The 16183-nt window shown below is 36.8% G+C and overlaps 1 protein-coding gene across 7 annotated transcripts in view; it reads right to left on the bottom strand.

The window, feature by feature from the left end:
* Herc4 (HECT and RLD domain containing E3 ubiquitin protein ligase 4) overlaps window positions 1-16183 on the bottom strand; it is a 75370-nt gene that overhangs the window by 28884 nt on the left and 30303 nt on the right. For 6 of the 7 annotated variants that reach the window (XM_057794845.1, XM_057750983.1, XM_057750982.1 and 3 more), the window contains 7 exons: window positions 12423-12583; window positions 9380-9456; window positions 8970-9094; window positions 6974-7033; window positions 6432-6543; window positions 5729-5918; window positions 4216-4388 (listed from right to left, as the gene is read on the bottom strand). In XM_057794845.1, the coding sequence (XP_057650828.1) occupies window positions 4216-4388; window positions 5729-5918; window positions 6432-6543; window positions 6974-7033; window positions 8970-9094; window positions 9380-9456; window positions 12423-12583 (898 nt within the window). The remainder of the gene's footprint in view (window positions 1-4215; window positions 4389-5728; window positions 5919-6431; window positions 6544-6973; window positions 7034-8969; window positions 9095-9379; window positions 9457-12422; window positions 12584-16183) is intronic. The other variant, XM_057750987.1, reaches the window with a different exon arrangement.

The raw sequence follows: 16183 nt of genomic DNA, 5'->3' as shown, positions 1-16183 counted from the left end.
CATAAAAAGTATAAAGATATTTGGTATTGAAGGGGTTCGATTGGTTGGTTTTTTTGAGGCAAAAATCTTTCTACACAACCTTAGCTGTCCTGAAACTCACTAAGTAGACCAAGTTGGTTGGCCTCAGACTTGAAGAAATCCACCTGCCTTTGCATCCCAAGTGTTGGAATTAAAGCTGTGCTCACCGTGCCTGGCTCAGAAGAATTATCCAAAAGACATGCCTACAAATTTATACATAAAACACACACATACACCTACCTCTCTGAATGGTATGCACACTTACAAGCTATCTTACAAAGCTACTTTTTCTCTAAGAAGTTCTTAATCCTTCAGTTAGTATATTTCCCCTTTTCTAGCATTTATGCTATATCATAAATATTCACTTATTTGTACATATATAATCTTTCTAGTTTACCAGCTCAAAGGTGGAAATCACATAATTTCCTATCACTAAATCCCTACCATCTAGTATAATAACAAGCATACAGTAGGCACTCAATAAATATTTGCAAAGGAAAACACAGAAATCACAGGTAAGTTAAAAAAAATCCGTATATAATTTTTACTAAAAAGTGTTCAAAATAAAATCTAAATTCTGGTCACAATGCTTTAATTTCACATTATAATTTAGTATTTTGGTTAAGGAGTGACTATGCTGAATAAATATATGTTCTATCCATTCATCAGTTTGAGGGTTCCATGCCCCCACCCCATGTGTGAAAACCAATACAATACATAGCAACAAAACTAGACAGACCAAGCAAGTCATTTTCTTTTGGCACACTGGTATTGCTACAATGTACTGTGTAAGAACTCAAAAACCAATAAACTTATTTATCTCATTATAGATCCATTCCTGACAGCAGGTGCCAAAGGTATCTTCCTCATGATGCCATTCAGAACACTGGAAATATTTTCAACTTACAAAGTTTTCCAAAGGACATGACATATGGGAGGAACAAGCACATTCTGAAATTAACAGTGAACACAAAATATAGTTTTCTTGGTTCTAATCCTGCTCCTAACTTAGGTAGGTCAAGGAGCAAACTGAGGAAACTGTCCCTGATTGTTAATCACTGAGCAGAGAGAAGGAATAACTAACATAGTGTCCTTAAAATCTTTTAAAATTAATTTACATGTGTGTATGCTTTCAAATGAGAACCCAATTTCTGTCTAACCCAATAAGTCAAAGGTAGTGATTTCTTCCTCCAATAGTGTGACAATGAAATCTCTGCCATCAGAATATATAACAACTTAAAAATTATATACCTTAGGACCAGCAAAACAGCTTAGGAGGTAATGGCACTTCTCACCAAGCCTGAGAACCAGCATTCAATACCTGGGACCCACATGGTGGAGAGAACTGACTCCTACAAGTTGTCCTCTGAGTTCCTCATGTGTACCATGGTACATGCTCACTGGCATACATTCAACACACATATACATACAAAAATAAGCATTTAAAAACATTAAGATTAAGAAACTATCAGGGTGGTATTTTACTGGTAATTATTAATCTGCATATGATAGAGAAAATCTTGTTCAAAATCACAATTATAGGGAACAGAACCAAAAAGATTAAAATGTGTTGTATTGATTCCAGTCAGGAACAGCACTAAGGTGGACAAAGAAGCATACTCAATGAACAGAGGACCTACACAGCAGAAGTAAAGCAGCCCTGAGCCCAGTCCTGAGCTCTGCACATATACACACACATAAATAACACACAAAGCAGCCTAAACACAAGACAGTATACATAATGTACTCTACAGAGTTTGACTCTCGATACCTAAAGGCATAATAAAAGTAAAGCCCACTCCAAGCATGTGTATACTCAAGTACAAATGCACAAGAGGCTTGGTGTGTTAGAATGAATCCCTTGCACGTGGAGTTGCAGAAGGTTGAGTTTGTCTGATATGTGGGTTCTCTGGAAGAGCAATATATGCTTAATTATTAACTCATCTTCCAGCCCCTAAGTATATGGCAACACACTCATTAATGTGGAATAAAAATAGCAGGGCCTTGAGAAGCAGATGGGAACTTCTCTTTCAACTCTATAACTTACTAACCATCAATACTGAGCTGTTTTCCAGTTTCTTTCTTTGGTTTTCTGAGACAGGATTTCTCTATGTAGCCTTGGCTGTTTTGGAACTCTCTCTGTAGACCAGGCTGCCCTCGAAATTAGAGATTCTACTGCCCAAGTAGGCATGTGCCACTACTACCTGGCAAAATTAAGATTTCTTTGGTTTGTTGTTCTTTTTATATTTTTGTGTCTTAATTTATAAAAAAGGACAAAACACCATCTACACAAGTATTTTTTAAAAATCTTCAAAATCGAATAACGTGCTCACATGTATTATATAAAGAGGCTACTAATGCTGGATGCTGTTGGCAAACAATAAATATAAGATTCCACCCCCATCCCAACCTTGAACTAGTAAGGTGGATCTAGTATCTGGCATGACTTCATCAAAATGGTCTCTGGAGCTACACTTGGTAGATAATACTAAAATCCCAGCATACAGGAGGCTGAGGCAGGAGGATCATGGGTTTAAATCCAGCTGAGGCTATACCACAAAACCTAAGACTTAGACTGTAGCTCAAGTAAAACATCTGCTTATCACGTACAGTTCAATTCAGGGACACAGAGAAAACAAAAACAAACAAAAAAGGGACACAAAATCTTTGAAGTATTGTCTGAAACTTTTATCTTAATAACGGTGCAGATGGACTCTTAATAGGGCTCTCAGTAGAGACTGTGGCTTTGAACTGGAAAGTCCAAATTGGGATTATAAAAGTTCCTCCCCACTCCCTTTCTTTGAGACAAAGTTGCTCTCTGCAGTTCACAATGACCTGAATTGTGCTGATCCTCCTGCTCCAGTTTCCAGACTAGTGGAATTACAGGTACCCCTTTCTCTTGAGATAAAAGACAGGGCTAAAGAAAACCAGTATTAAGAGAAATAAAGATAAGCAGATAATGGATACAAAAAGAGTAATCATGTAGAAATACAGTCCAGCTGAAGAAGGACGGTTCATGAAATATTAGGGAAAATTCACCCATGGAAAGAAAAACAACCAAGTAATCGTTTGAATCCTAAGCAAAAAGCATACAGAAAGGTAGAGACCCATGCTATGATGTTACAAGATCTTCATAATTGCAGTATGCTGCACACTCAGGCCCTGATATGCTGCAAGAAAGTCTTGTTCTGGGAAATGAATGACCTGTTTTCCTAGGAAAGAAATTGCTATCACCACTTTAATTATAACAATGACAACAGAAGTAACTGCCTAGAAGTCATGGGCATACTAAAAAAGGAAAAAAAAGTTCATGAAGTTAAGTAGTTGCAAAACACCTAGGAGCTTCACTTAAAAAAACAAAACAAAACAAAGGTAAATAAATGATCCACAGGGGTTCTTTGATACAAAGAAGAAGGACCTATCACCTTTGTCCCCTTTATAATTTACTTTAGTACTGAGCAAGGAGAAACTATATTCATATGGAGCTTTCAGTCTATTATGGGCTATGAACACATGCTTCTCCCTTAGGTCATGTCTCATCTAAGTAGCAACTCAAGAATACCAAATGGCATAACAGAGATATACCTACCAACTGTCAGGGATGACTCAAATCCATCTTTAATGAGACAGCTGAGACTCTATTTCTTCATGTAACTTTGCACTTCTACAGTGTAAAGTGTACTATTTCTTACACTGGGAAAAAGGGCAGGAAAGAACAATAGGCAAATTAATGAATTATATATGGTTTCATTTTTAAATTAGTCAATTGTTTCAAATGAAACATTCTACTTTGATTGAGGCCATTAGTACCTGACACCAAAAAAATAGAATTTTAAATGTTTGTAATTACAAGGGCCCAGTCAGTCACTTGTATGTATATGACAACTCCTTATAACTAAAAACAATGTATCATTAAATTAACACATTAGGTTACTTACAAAAAAGGGTAAGAATTCTAATTCATTAAGATGCTATTGTTCTGCCCAATTGTAGGCTACAGATGCCTAACAAACTCAAGTAAATCCAAAGCTACAAAGTACAAACATATTATTTGTAAAGGAATTACAAGAAATTATAAATAACTTCCAAATTTCTTTAATATGTATCTTTTATGCCATTCTAATATTAATGTTAAAATGAACATTACAAGCTGTTAGTAGGAATGGGGAAAGGAGAATAAAGGACTAATGGACATACCCTATGTAATATTTCTAAAACCTTTAATGCAGTATGAAGAAAACTGTTGAAAATTCTTCTTTCAGAAGGGGGAATGCCGATCTTGTAGAGTTTCAAAAGATGTACCACAACTTCCTTAAAAAGTTCTACTATCTTGAGGAATAGTGGAGGTTCAAGTATTGACCACCAGTTTTCTGTTATTAAAGGGTGAACATGCAAATAAAATGAATAAAAAAAATCAGAATTTAAAAAAAAACATACTAACTTTTCTTCTAGAGCAGTGGTTCTTAATCCTTTGAACATTTCAGGAAGATGAATATAACAATTATTTATATAACATCTCTAGGGCTTATAGATAACTTTCCTCACTACCAAGATAAAGGATAATGTTCTTAAAATCTCTTAAAAGTAAATATAAAGTATGAAAGACCTACTGAATTAAATTCTCGGTATCCTAAATTCTATTTAAATTCATAAACTGCAATTAGAAATCACCACAGCTAATATTAAAACCAGTTATTAAAATGTTACTGAGATCAGAATTATTTTTAAACAAAATACACTTTAAAATAGTATTGTTCAAATATTTAAAAACCCAAGTTTTATTATTCAATTTAATATAGAAAACTGAAATATTATGAAGTAACAACTTTAAAAATCCAAGGAACTCTGGGAAATCAGAAACAGGAATTTAATGTAAAGTTGTCCTATACTGCCTTATTCATGTTATTACTAATAGTTTCTAAGTACAAACACCACGAGCCTATGAGATGAAGCAAGAGGAATGCACAGCCTTCTGAAGCGGGGAAGTAGGACTTGGCCTTACTTTTCCACACGGGCTCACCCCTTCAGGCCCCAGCGTTCTATCCCTCACTCACTGATTCTTCCACTCACCTCAGCCTTACCTCTCAGCCTTTAAGTGCTTATGGTGACTTTATACTTCAGTATATTTCAGTTCCACATAGCTAGTGCACACTCTTAGCAAAAAAACACTAGATTACCCATACCAAGTATAAAGGCCAGGAGTTAGAGATGAATCCACACCATTAGAAGAATTAAGGTGAGCAAAGTTAGACCAAAACCCAGAGAAAAATAGAGACTGAACTGCAAATTCAGGAATCTTTTGCATACACAGAAATACAAAATTAAACAAATGGAAATTAGTAAAGGAAGGAACTAAGAGGAAAAGGGTTGATATCGAGACTCAAGAATGACTTAAAACCAACGTTGTTCAGTTTCAATGGCTCTTCCAGTTCTTTATCAGCAAGATCATTCAAGGAGATGGGGGGGGGGGAATACAGGTTTTAATTGTTCTTAATACTGTGTCTGTGTTATACTGAATTAAATTCTATATTTAACATTATTCGCCTTCAGCAACTCCAACGATCAGAATCAAATACCCAGGAAAAAAGCCAATAAAAGAGAAAAATCTTTTTCATGTAGAATGATGTCAAATAAGCAAGGCAACAAACAAGAGAACTCATTTTCATTTAAAGAGAAAACATTTCAGAAGAAAAAATACTAAAATTCTTACCAAGTACTTTCAGTGGTGCCTTTTCTAGGTTCACAAGAGCTGTACCAAAGGGAATTGCTATGGTTGTGAAATTGTTGGAGTCACTCATCAGGGGACATTCTGGTAGAGTAAGATAAAACCTCAATGCTTCAACATCAGGTAAGGAGCTAGTCAGTTTAGGTATAAGATTCTTTTCCAAACTAGCTGCCACCTATATTTTGACAAAAAGCAAAACCTACTTCATTTAAAATGAATGCACTTCACAAAGAAACATATGCATGTTACACACATAACAAGAGAAAAGAAGATCCAGCACTACAAACAAGAAATGCTGACTAAAACAAAAAGGACAGTAGATGTCAATGGTTATTCTGGAGCAGAGTGACAACTACTGCCTAGGCACTGCTAAGAAATTTCAAAAATCCTCAGTGTAATATCAACTTAAACTCTCTACCACAAGGCTACTATAGCTATTAAAAGACTTAACTGAACAGTAATATTAAACATTCAGAGTCTGCTACAAACATCTCAAAAGACTAATGTATCTTTAACATCTAAATTACAAATACTTTAAAATTAAAACCCCTTTTTTTAAAATCACAAAGTATGTCAGTCTATGAAACACAAGGATAATTTGTTTAGAGACATAAAATCTCTGTAAAAACAACATGTAAAAATCCAGCAGCTAAATAAAGTAAATATATACAATCACGTAAAAACAAACCTGCTGAGATATCTGAGGATGGTCAGGTTGTATTAGTTTGTGAAATAGGAGTCTAGCAGCATTCATATCAACCCCTGAAAATTTGGGACCTGTTCTATAGTGATCATCATTGCTAAAAGAGAAAAAAGGGAGAGAAGGTCATTTTCCTCGGTGTTAGAGCCACTTAGCTGTTCCCAGGCTACAGTGAATAAACTTCCATCCGTGCTCATGCAAACAACTCATAATAAACTCAGTGGACATCGCACGAGCACACAACAGAGGACATGAAGGTAGACAGGGAACTTGTTGGGAAGAAGGGTTAACAAGAGCAAGGAGGAGGTAAGAGGGCAACGAGGGGTTACAGCATCAAAGCAAAATTATTTACAAATGTGAAGTTGTCCAAGAATTCACTTTTAAAAACAGAAAAACTAATGATTAAAATATTAATATTTTCATTTCAATATATAGATTTCTACAAGTATATACTAATTCCTCAATTCTTTAATATATTACACAATTTAATACATTTCAAAGGTTCAGGCAATGAAGGAGTTGCCACTTACCTAGTAGCTAAAAAGCTTCCATTTAGGCAACCAGATGAAGAAAATGTTCCATCTATCTCACTAAAAATAAAATAAATGAGACATATAACTATCTTTCGTTTTTAATAAAAATTTAAATGACAATTTAGACCTAGGCACAGTGGCACATGGGTAGAATCTGATCATTTGGGAAGCAGAGGCAGGAGAATCTACAGCTTGAGGCCAAATGAGGCAAGACTGTCCCGTTTAAAGAAAAAAAATTGCAGAAATGACTTAGTAATTGCTGTTGTATAAGCAAGAGGGCTTAAGCTTGATCACCTATGTTGCCGAGCTTGGGAAGCAGAGGAAAGAGTCCCTAAGGCCCAGCAACCACTGAATCTAGCCTAATCATAGCAATTTTAAGGGTCAGTAAAGGACCTGGCCTCAAAAAAAGGGAGAACTGAGGAAGATTTTCAGTGTTGACCCATGGCCTCTATACATATTCCCAAACATGTACCTGCATACATACACAAATGCACACAAATATTTAATGTTACAAAGTACTTGTCTCACTACTCAACTAAAATAATCAGAACTATGTAAATCACTGTAGATAGGATATATAATACTTGATAAAGGAATTAACTGTCTGACTCAAACTTAAATACATTCATTCATCTTTAGTTTGTAAAGTGTCTGTCACATAAAGACATGACCTCTGATTCCCTGATACCCACATAAAAAAACAGGTGTGGCATGTGCCTGTAACTTCAGTGGTGGTGATGGCAGAAGGGTAGGGACAAGGGGATCCTAGAGCTGACTAAACAGCCAGCCTACGAGCCCCAGGTAGTGCTTCAAAAGCTAAAGCCGTGAGTGATGGGGAGAACACCTAACATAGACTCACACTTCCACATGCCCATGGAAACAAGTGAGTGCAAACATCTGTGCACACACCCATACACTAAATTCAAGGAAATACATTCATCCTTCCGACCTACCTAGGATTATGTAGCCTTGGCTGGTCTGGAATTTGCTATGAAGTTCATGTTAGTTGTGAACTCAGAGAATCACCTGCCTCTGATTCCCAAGCATGGGACAATCTTGAAATAATTTTTATTTAAGTGGAAGAGAACTCACTTCTCCAAGTTGTCCTCTGACAGCCACAAGTGTACAACAGCACATGTGCACCCACACACATAAGCAAAATACATAAATATTAATTAAAAAATAACAAAAAAAAACAAAAACAAAGAAAGTATTAAGGAAACAAAGGAACGCAGTTTAAATGGAATTTTAAAATAGCTCTGTTCCACACTATATCAATTAGTTTCACATGTATGAAAAAAAACTGAAGCTTTGGGGCTGGAGAGATGGCTCAGAGGTTGAGCACACTGGCTGTTCTTCCAGAGGTCCTGAGTTCAATTCCCAGTAACCACATGATGGCTCATAACCATCTGTAATGAGGTCTGGTGCCCTCTTCTGGCATAGAGGTGTACAGGAGGAATATTGTATACGTAAGAAATAAATCTTAGCCGGGCGGTGGTGGTGCACGCCTTTAATCCCAGCACTCGGGAGGCAGAGGCAGGCGGATCTCTGTGAGTTCGAGACCAGCCTGGTCTACAAGAGCTAGTTCTAGGACAGGCTCCAAAACCACAGAGAAACCCTGTCTCAAAAAACCAAAAAAAAAAAAAAGAAATAAATCTTAAAAAAACAAAAAACAAAAAACTGAAGCTTTTAAATAAGATCTTTAAAATACCCCCCATGAAAGCTTAAGTACTCAAACTTTTATATACAAATCATGCAGAGAATGACAGTCAAGGAAATATTTAAATGAAAATTCTTGGTGGGGGAGAGTGCAAGGGCGGAAAGAGGATGTGAACAGATGGGGAAATGAATGGGATGAAGATACATAATGTAAAAAACACATAGAATAAGTAAAAAGAAAGTAAAAAAGAAAAAGGAAAGAAAATTCTCCACAAATACTGCTCTAATGCACAGGTTTGGGGCTGTGTATGTGTGAGTAAAATGTCTCCCATACTTGGCTATCTCCACAGGAAACCTTCCAGAAGGGTAGCTGAGCCACTTCTGAATGAGAGCTTCATTTATTGTCCAGATCTGCTTCAAAGGGTCAGGGCATCTGAAGTCATCTGCTGGGCCGCAGCTCTACATTACAATTAATGAGATCAGTCAGAGGAAGAGATGTCACAACACAAAATTAAGAGCCAATATTTTTGTTTGTTTATTTCTGTTAAAAATAGTAATCAATATCTCCTAAATACCAAAAACAGAAACAGGAGATAGCTTAGCGGAAAAAATTTCTTTTGTAGACTTGAAGAAAAAATATTAAGATAATAATTTCTAATATATTAAAGAGGAAGGTAAGTTTCTAAAATTACACCAACTTATTTGAAGCTAACTGATTACTTATATAATTAATTATATTAGTACCTGAGGACTAGAATAATGTGAAAAGCTTTGATCTCCACCTGAGAAAATTCTTTTGACACAGAAATAGTCTTCAGTATCTACAATTTAAAAAAAAAAAAAGTAAAACATTAGATTCCAAGACTTTTATTTTCCAGAACATTAAATTTGCAATAAGAATTGTCTTGATCATCTAACTAGGTTTCTCGGGACTCCATAACATGAAATGGCTTGGAATGATCTGATTACTTGGAATGAGACTGAGCAAATAATGAACATGAAATAACCCCACAAGCCTAAGCATCATTTGGCAATTCCTAAGATTTTCTTCTGATCTGTAGCCATGCACAAAACTGTTTTCTAGTCTGTATTTCACATTTCGGCTTAAAAAATATAAAACTAGAATAATTGTTACAGCTTGGGTGACATATCAAGACTATACCTCAAACAGCAAATAGAAATTCATTTCTAAAAAGAACATGGGAACATTTAAGCAATTTTGAGTAAATACTTCATAATGCATAACTATCTCCATTGATTGTCTATAAAACAATGATTTCTCAATTTGTTGAGTCACAATCCATTTGAAGGTCAAATGACTTTTTTACAGGGATCATCTAAGACCACTGAAAAACACAGATATGGCTCAGAGGTTAAGAGCACGGACTGCTCTTCCAGAGGTCCTGAGTTCAATTCCCAGCAACCACATGGTGGCTCACAACCATCTGTAATGAGATCTGGTGCCTTCTTCTGGTCTGTAGGCACACATGCAGACAGAATACTGTATACTTAATAAATAAATAAATCTTAAAAAAAAAAAACATAGATATTTGCATTACAATTCCTAGCAGTAGCAAAAATCAGAGTTATGGAATAGCAAAAAAATAATTTAATGACTGGGAGGGGTCACAACATTAGGAAAATTAGGGCCACTGATATAGAAGGTGACAGATATTCATCAATAAAAATTAAGCTAAGGGCTGGGGAGATGGTTCAGCAGTTAAAAGTGTTAGTTTTGCAAGTGTGATGACCAAGGTTTAAAGCAACTGTTTAAAAGAAACCCAGATACAGCTAGGTGTGGCACACACTTTTGATTCTAGCACTCAGTAAAAAAAGCAGGTGGACCTCTAAGCTTGAGGTCAACCTGGTCTACAGAGTGAGATCCAGGACAGTCAGGGCTACACCCTGTCTTCAAACAGATGGGAGGGAAGGAGGCAGGGAGAGAGCTAGCTCAAGGACAGTCGGGTACACAGAGGACCCCTCTTGAAAAAACAAAAAAGAACAAAGAAACTCAGATGCAGTGATCACATCTGTAATCCTAGCATTCCTACATTGAAATGGGAGGTAGAAATAGAAAAATCATCAGAAGCTTTCAGGCAGAGAGAAAAAAATGACTTTCCAAAGTTGTCCTCTAACCTCCACACCACTACTTGTAGCTGCTAAAGAAATATTAGCTTTTTTCAAGGAAAGGAAAACTATCTTAATTTCCTTGATAACTCCCTTGTAACTAGTAAAACATATGTTTAAAAAAAATCCTCAGTTAAAAAAAAAATCAAAATGTAAAATACTATTTAAAATATTTCTATTTTAATTTTTATTTATGTGCATGTGTACGTATAGTGTGTGTATGTGCGTGAGCATGTGTGCTGTGTGCATGTGAAGACCAGAAGAAGGCCATCAGGCTTCCTGAAGCTGGAGTTAAGAGTGCCAGACATGATAAGTGCTGGGAACTGAAACTGTGTCCTCTGGAAGAGCACCAAGTGCTCTTACTTGTTGAACCATCTCTCTAACTACAGGAAGGCAAATTTCATCTGGCTTAGACAACACTGATTACAAGAGTTCAGAAAAGATTTCTCAAAAGTCACAAACTGTAACTCATAGTAGACTCCTTCTTAGCTAACACTGACAAAGCCCTGGGTTTAATCTTTAGCTTCAAAAGATAACAAATTGCATCCCAGCACATGGGATGCAAAGGCAGGCAGATGGATCTGTGAGTTGAGCTTCACCTAAATAGTGACACTTCTCTTAACAAAACTAGAAGGAGGGATAAATTCTATTTTATGATATTCCTATTTATCACTCATTCACCTGTTGTCAGACACCTGAGTTGTCCCTAACATTTTGCAACAGTGTATTAACAATGATACTGCTGGATAAGCCTTTATAGGCAAGTACTATATGATGCTATGTCAAAACCAGCATGGGCTTGTCATTCACTATGGAGTCCAGAATGGGCTACACCTGGCAACAATAAAACTAAAAGTCTAAAAACAAAAATGAAGTAAAACTCCATTTCTTTTACCACTTCAATGTAAAGAGACCTTAAAATCTATGGTGTGAAAGGCGACAAAATTCATGTCTAGATGAGCAAGTAAACATCATAAACAGAAATGCACAACTCTTTTTTTGTTTTGTTTTTCGAGACAGGGTTTCTCTGTAGCAGCCCTATAGGCAGGATTTCAGGAGAGAGAAAGGAAGAGGATGAAGAATCTAGGCACACAGGATACACTGAAAGGAAACAAGAGGTGCAAGATGGAGGAGAGGTAACACGACGTTACAGAACGTATATTAATATAAATGGGTTAATTTAAGTTATAAGAGCTAGTTAGGAACAAGCATAAGCTTTAGGCAGAGCTTTCATAATTAATAAGAAGTCTCTGTGCCATTATTTGGGAGCTGGCTGGTGGGACAGAAAAAGACTCGTTACACATATATTGTGGGTCTTGCCATAGCCCAGGCTAGACTAAACTCAATGTTCTTACTGTTACCGCCATACTTGTAACTCAATGTTTTATCTTGGAGTGCCTATAAACATGGGAGACGAACATTTTTTAAAATTTTTATTTATTTATATTTTATGTATGAGTGTTCTGCATGTATGCCTGCATGCCAGAAGAAGGCATTAGATCCTATTATAGACAGTTATGAGTCGGGAATTGAACTCAAGACCTCTGGAAGAGCAGTCAGTACTCTTAACTGGTGAGCCATCTCTCCAGTCCCAGAAGACCAACATCTTAATAAGAGCTTTAATATATGTAGCAGAGAGGTTCACTACATTAACACTTACCAATATCTTGTGGACACTGCCCATTATAAGAAAACCAATTTCCTTTTACAGTGAAAGGACTTTTTCTGTTGCTTGTTGAACCAGTTCCCAACTGCCCGTTACCACCAAGACCAAAGGAGTAAATTCGTCCTGAAGAAGGAACAAATGCAGAGGTATGCTGCCTAGAATAAAATGATAGAAAAACCTCTGACTTAAGATTAAATTCCAAACAACATACTTAGAAAAATAAAAATTAACCAACATCCTTCTCTTTTTGTTTGCTTGTTTGTTTTTCGAAACAAGGTTTCTCTGTGTAGCTTTGGAGCCTGGAACTCGGTTCTGCAGACCAGGCTGGCCTCGGACTCATAGAAATCCACCTGGCTCTGCCTCCCGAGTGCTGAGATTAAAGGCATGCACAACCACCACCCGGTCATAATCCTTCTTTTAAAAAATAAAATGGGACTGGGAAGATGGCTCAGTGGGTATGAGTGTTTGCTCATGGGGAACTGATCAGAATACCCATCACCATATTTAAACAGTCAGGTCTGAATAGTTGTGTGCTTGTAAACCCAGCATGTAGAGTAGGGACAAACTGAGAGCTTACTGACCAGCCAGTTTTGCTGAAATGGTGAACTTCCAGCTCACTGAGTTCCTATCTCAGGGGGTAATGCTGCAGAGAGTGACAGAAACAGACATCAATGCTTTGTTCTGGCCTCTGAATATGCACACTACATACAATAAAAATCACAAGTCGCCTCAGCAGATACACAACTAGGAATGGGACTGGGATGTACCTCATTGGCAGAGTGCTTGCCTAGCATGGATAAGATGCTGGAATCAATCCCTAGGACTAAAAACAAACATACAGAAAATGAAACTAGGAAGAAAAGAAAAATTGTTTAATCTGATAAAGATAACATACAAAAACAGCTGGCATAGAGGCGTGTATGTCTTTGATCCTAGCACTTAAGAGGAGACAGAGGCAGGCGGGTCTCTGTAAAGTTGAGGCCAGTCTGGTCTGCAGAGTTCTAGGACAGACAGAGCTACACAAAGAAACAAGAGTGAAATGGAGAAACCTTGTCTCAAAAAAAAAAAAAAACCAAAACAAACAAAAAAAAAAAAACAAGACCAAACAAAATGTACAAAACTCTTAAGGCAGACATAATACATAACTGTGAAATACTGAGTTTTTCCACAAAGATATCTTGATCGTCGGTTCTTTAATGAACATTATACTAGCATACCAGTCAATAAATGAAAATAAGACAACTATATAAATGATATGCATAACCAACAGAGATAAACAAAACCAGATGTCTGTGTACAAGAGTAAGTTATTAATAAAATATAATGAGATAGCATTTTTAAGTAGCAATGTAAATACATAATTTATGACAACACTGTCATAACAAAGCAAGAAGTTTTCAAAAATTCTGGGAAAATGGATGTAAGTACTAAACAGTGAGAATTTATCTCTCATCCAGGTTAAGGATTACACTGGCAGAATCTAATACACATATTATTATTTTGCCTTAAAATAACAAAATTGACAAGTGTGGTGTATGGCTTTAGTTCCAGCACTTGGGAGTCGGGAAGGCTGACTTCTGTGAGTTCAAGGCTAGCCAAGACCACACACAGAGTTCCAAGACAGTCAGGGCTACAGAGTGAGACTCTGCCTTAAAATAAAACAACTTTAAAAGGAATCTAATCAGCTATGGGCTAGACTGACTAAGAGACAACTGGAACTACTAAACCAGAAAATGGAAGTGAAAGCCTAGACACGGTGGCACTTGTGAAGTCAGCACTTAGGAGGAGGCAGGATTGTAAGTTTTAGGGCAGCCAGAGCTATATAGTGAGACCTTATCAAACAAACAAAAAGTCCCAGGTAAACTAAAGGATATTCATTATGATCAAGTATGATTTATTCCTGTAATGCAAGGGTGGCCCAGAATATTAACTGATCACTGCACACACCTAAGTAAGTAAAGAAAAACAAATGACAAACAAAACCCAAAAGACATAGAAAGTAAGTATCTAATGAACTTAAATACTTGACAGACTGAAAAGACAAACTAACATAATGAAGTCATATGGGAAAAATTCAACATTGAATACATATTCAATGGTAAAAAGACTTTCCTCTAAGGTCACAAACAAAGCAAGATGTCCTCTTTCGACCACTTTTATTCCACACAGTCCAGCAAGTCCTAGTCATACCAATTTGGCAAGAATAAGAAATAAAATATATTCAAATTGGAAATGGAGAAAGTCATACCTATATGCAGATGGCATCTATATATGTAGGGCACCTTAAACTATCCACCAAAGAACACAATCAAAACTAAAACACCCTGTTAGGACAATTAGTGAAAGAAGCTTATCCTTGGACTAGGGCGCTGGCTCAGTGGGTAAAGTGTTTGCTATGTAAGCATGAGGACTTCAGTTCCCACATAAAGGAGCCAGGTATAAAGCAAACAGTGTGTGCCTGGACACCTACAAACTCAAGAGCTAGGATGCAGATAGGGCCTTACTATCAAGCCAGTCAAGCCAACCAGTAAACTCCAGGTCCAGAGAGAAAGCCTGTCACAAAAAACAAGGTGAAGAGACCAAGGAAGACATTTCTGGCCTCCATGCAAGTGGACACCCACAAACACGTAAGAAATTAAGTATGTAAATAAATGGAAAGCTAACCTATGCTCAAGGACTGATGGAAATATTTGATATTAGGCTATCAGTGCTATCCTAAACAAAGTAAAATTATATGCAAATTCTATGCAATCTCTATAATAACCCAAGCAATGTATTTTTTTCAGAAAAACTAAAACTCATCAGAACTCTCAACGGATGTGAAACAGTAAATATAATTTTTCAAAAAGATTTTATTTGTATTTTATGCGTATGTTTGTTTTGCTTGCATGTATGTGTATGCGCCAAGTGCATGCAGTGTGCAGAGAGGACAGAAAGGGAAATCTGATGTCCAGGAACTGGAGTTTCCATTAGATGTGAACTGCCACGAGGGCTGGGAACTGAATTCAGGTCCTCCACAAGAGCAAGTGCTTTTATTCACCGAGCACTCTCTCCATTCCAGCTAATATGATCTTATGAAGAAAGTAAGCCAATTGTGCTGTAGGCTTCTGCTTGAGGCCAGCCAGAGCTACACAGCAAGACTGCCTCAAGAACAGTAAAACAAGGCTGGTGGGCTCACAGTTCATGACTTAAAACACGATACAGAGTTACAACAATTAAAACTGCACCATGTTAGCATACAAACCAATGGAATAGAAAGCCCAAAATTAAGTTCTAGAGTGTTTTAAGACCAAATGAATCTCAGCAAGCACGTCAAAAATCATTAGGTATACAAAGAAAAGTCTTTTATACAAATAATGCTGGTAAAACTGGCTATCTCTATGCAGAAGAACAAAGCTGAACCTTTACTGACTTATTACAAGAATTAACACACATAAACCTACCACTTGGGAGACTGCAGTAAAAGACTGCTCCAAGTTCAAAGTAAGCTTGGGCTATATGATGAGTTCTAAGCCAGCCTGAGCTACATAAGGAAAGGAAACGTCTCAAAAAACAAAGGCTAAGGATGCAGTTCAAGGGCAAAACACTTGTGTAGTATGTATAATGCCCTGGTTCAATCCCCAAAACTGCCACAAAATCGCAAATGGGTCAAGATCCAAAACTAAAAATTCTTGGAAGAAAACAGAACAAAAGATAAAGCACACTGGGCCTGGTCGTGGCATGCCTTTTATCCTAGCAGAAGCAGATGGATCTCT

Source organism: Chionomys nivalis, chromosome 19, assembly GCF_950005125.1.
Source record: "Chionomys nivalis chromosome 19, mChiNiv1.1, whole genome shotgun sequence".
NCBI lineage: Eukaryota > Metazoa > Chordata > Mammalia > Rodentia > Cricetidae > Chionomys > Chionomys nivalis.
Note: the sequence above shows the minus strand (reverse complement) of the source record. Positions and strands in the feature narration are given on the sequence as shown.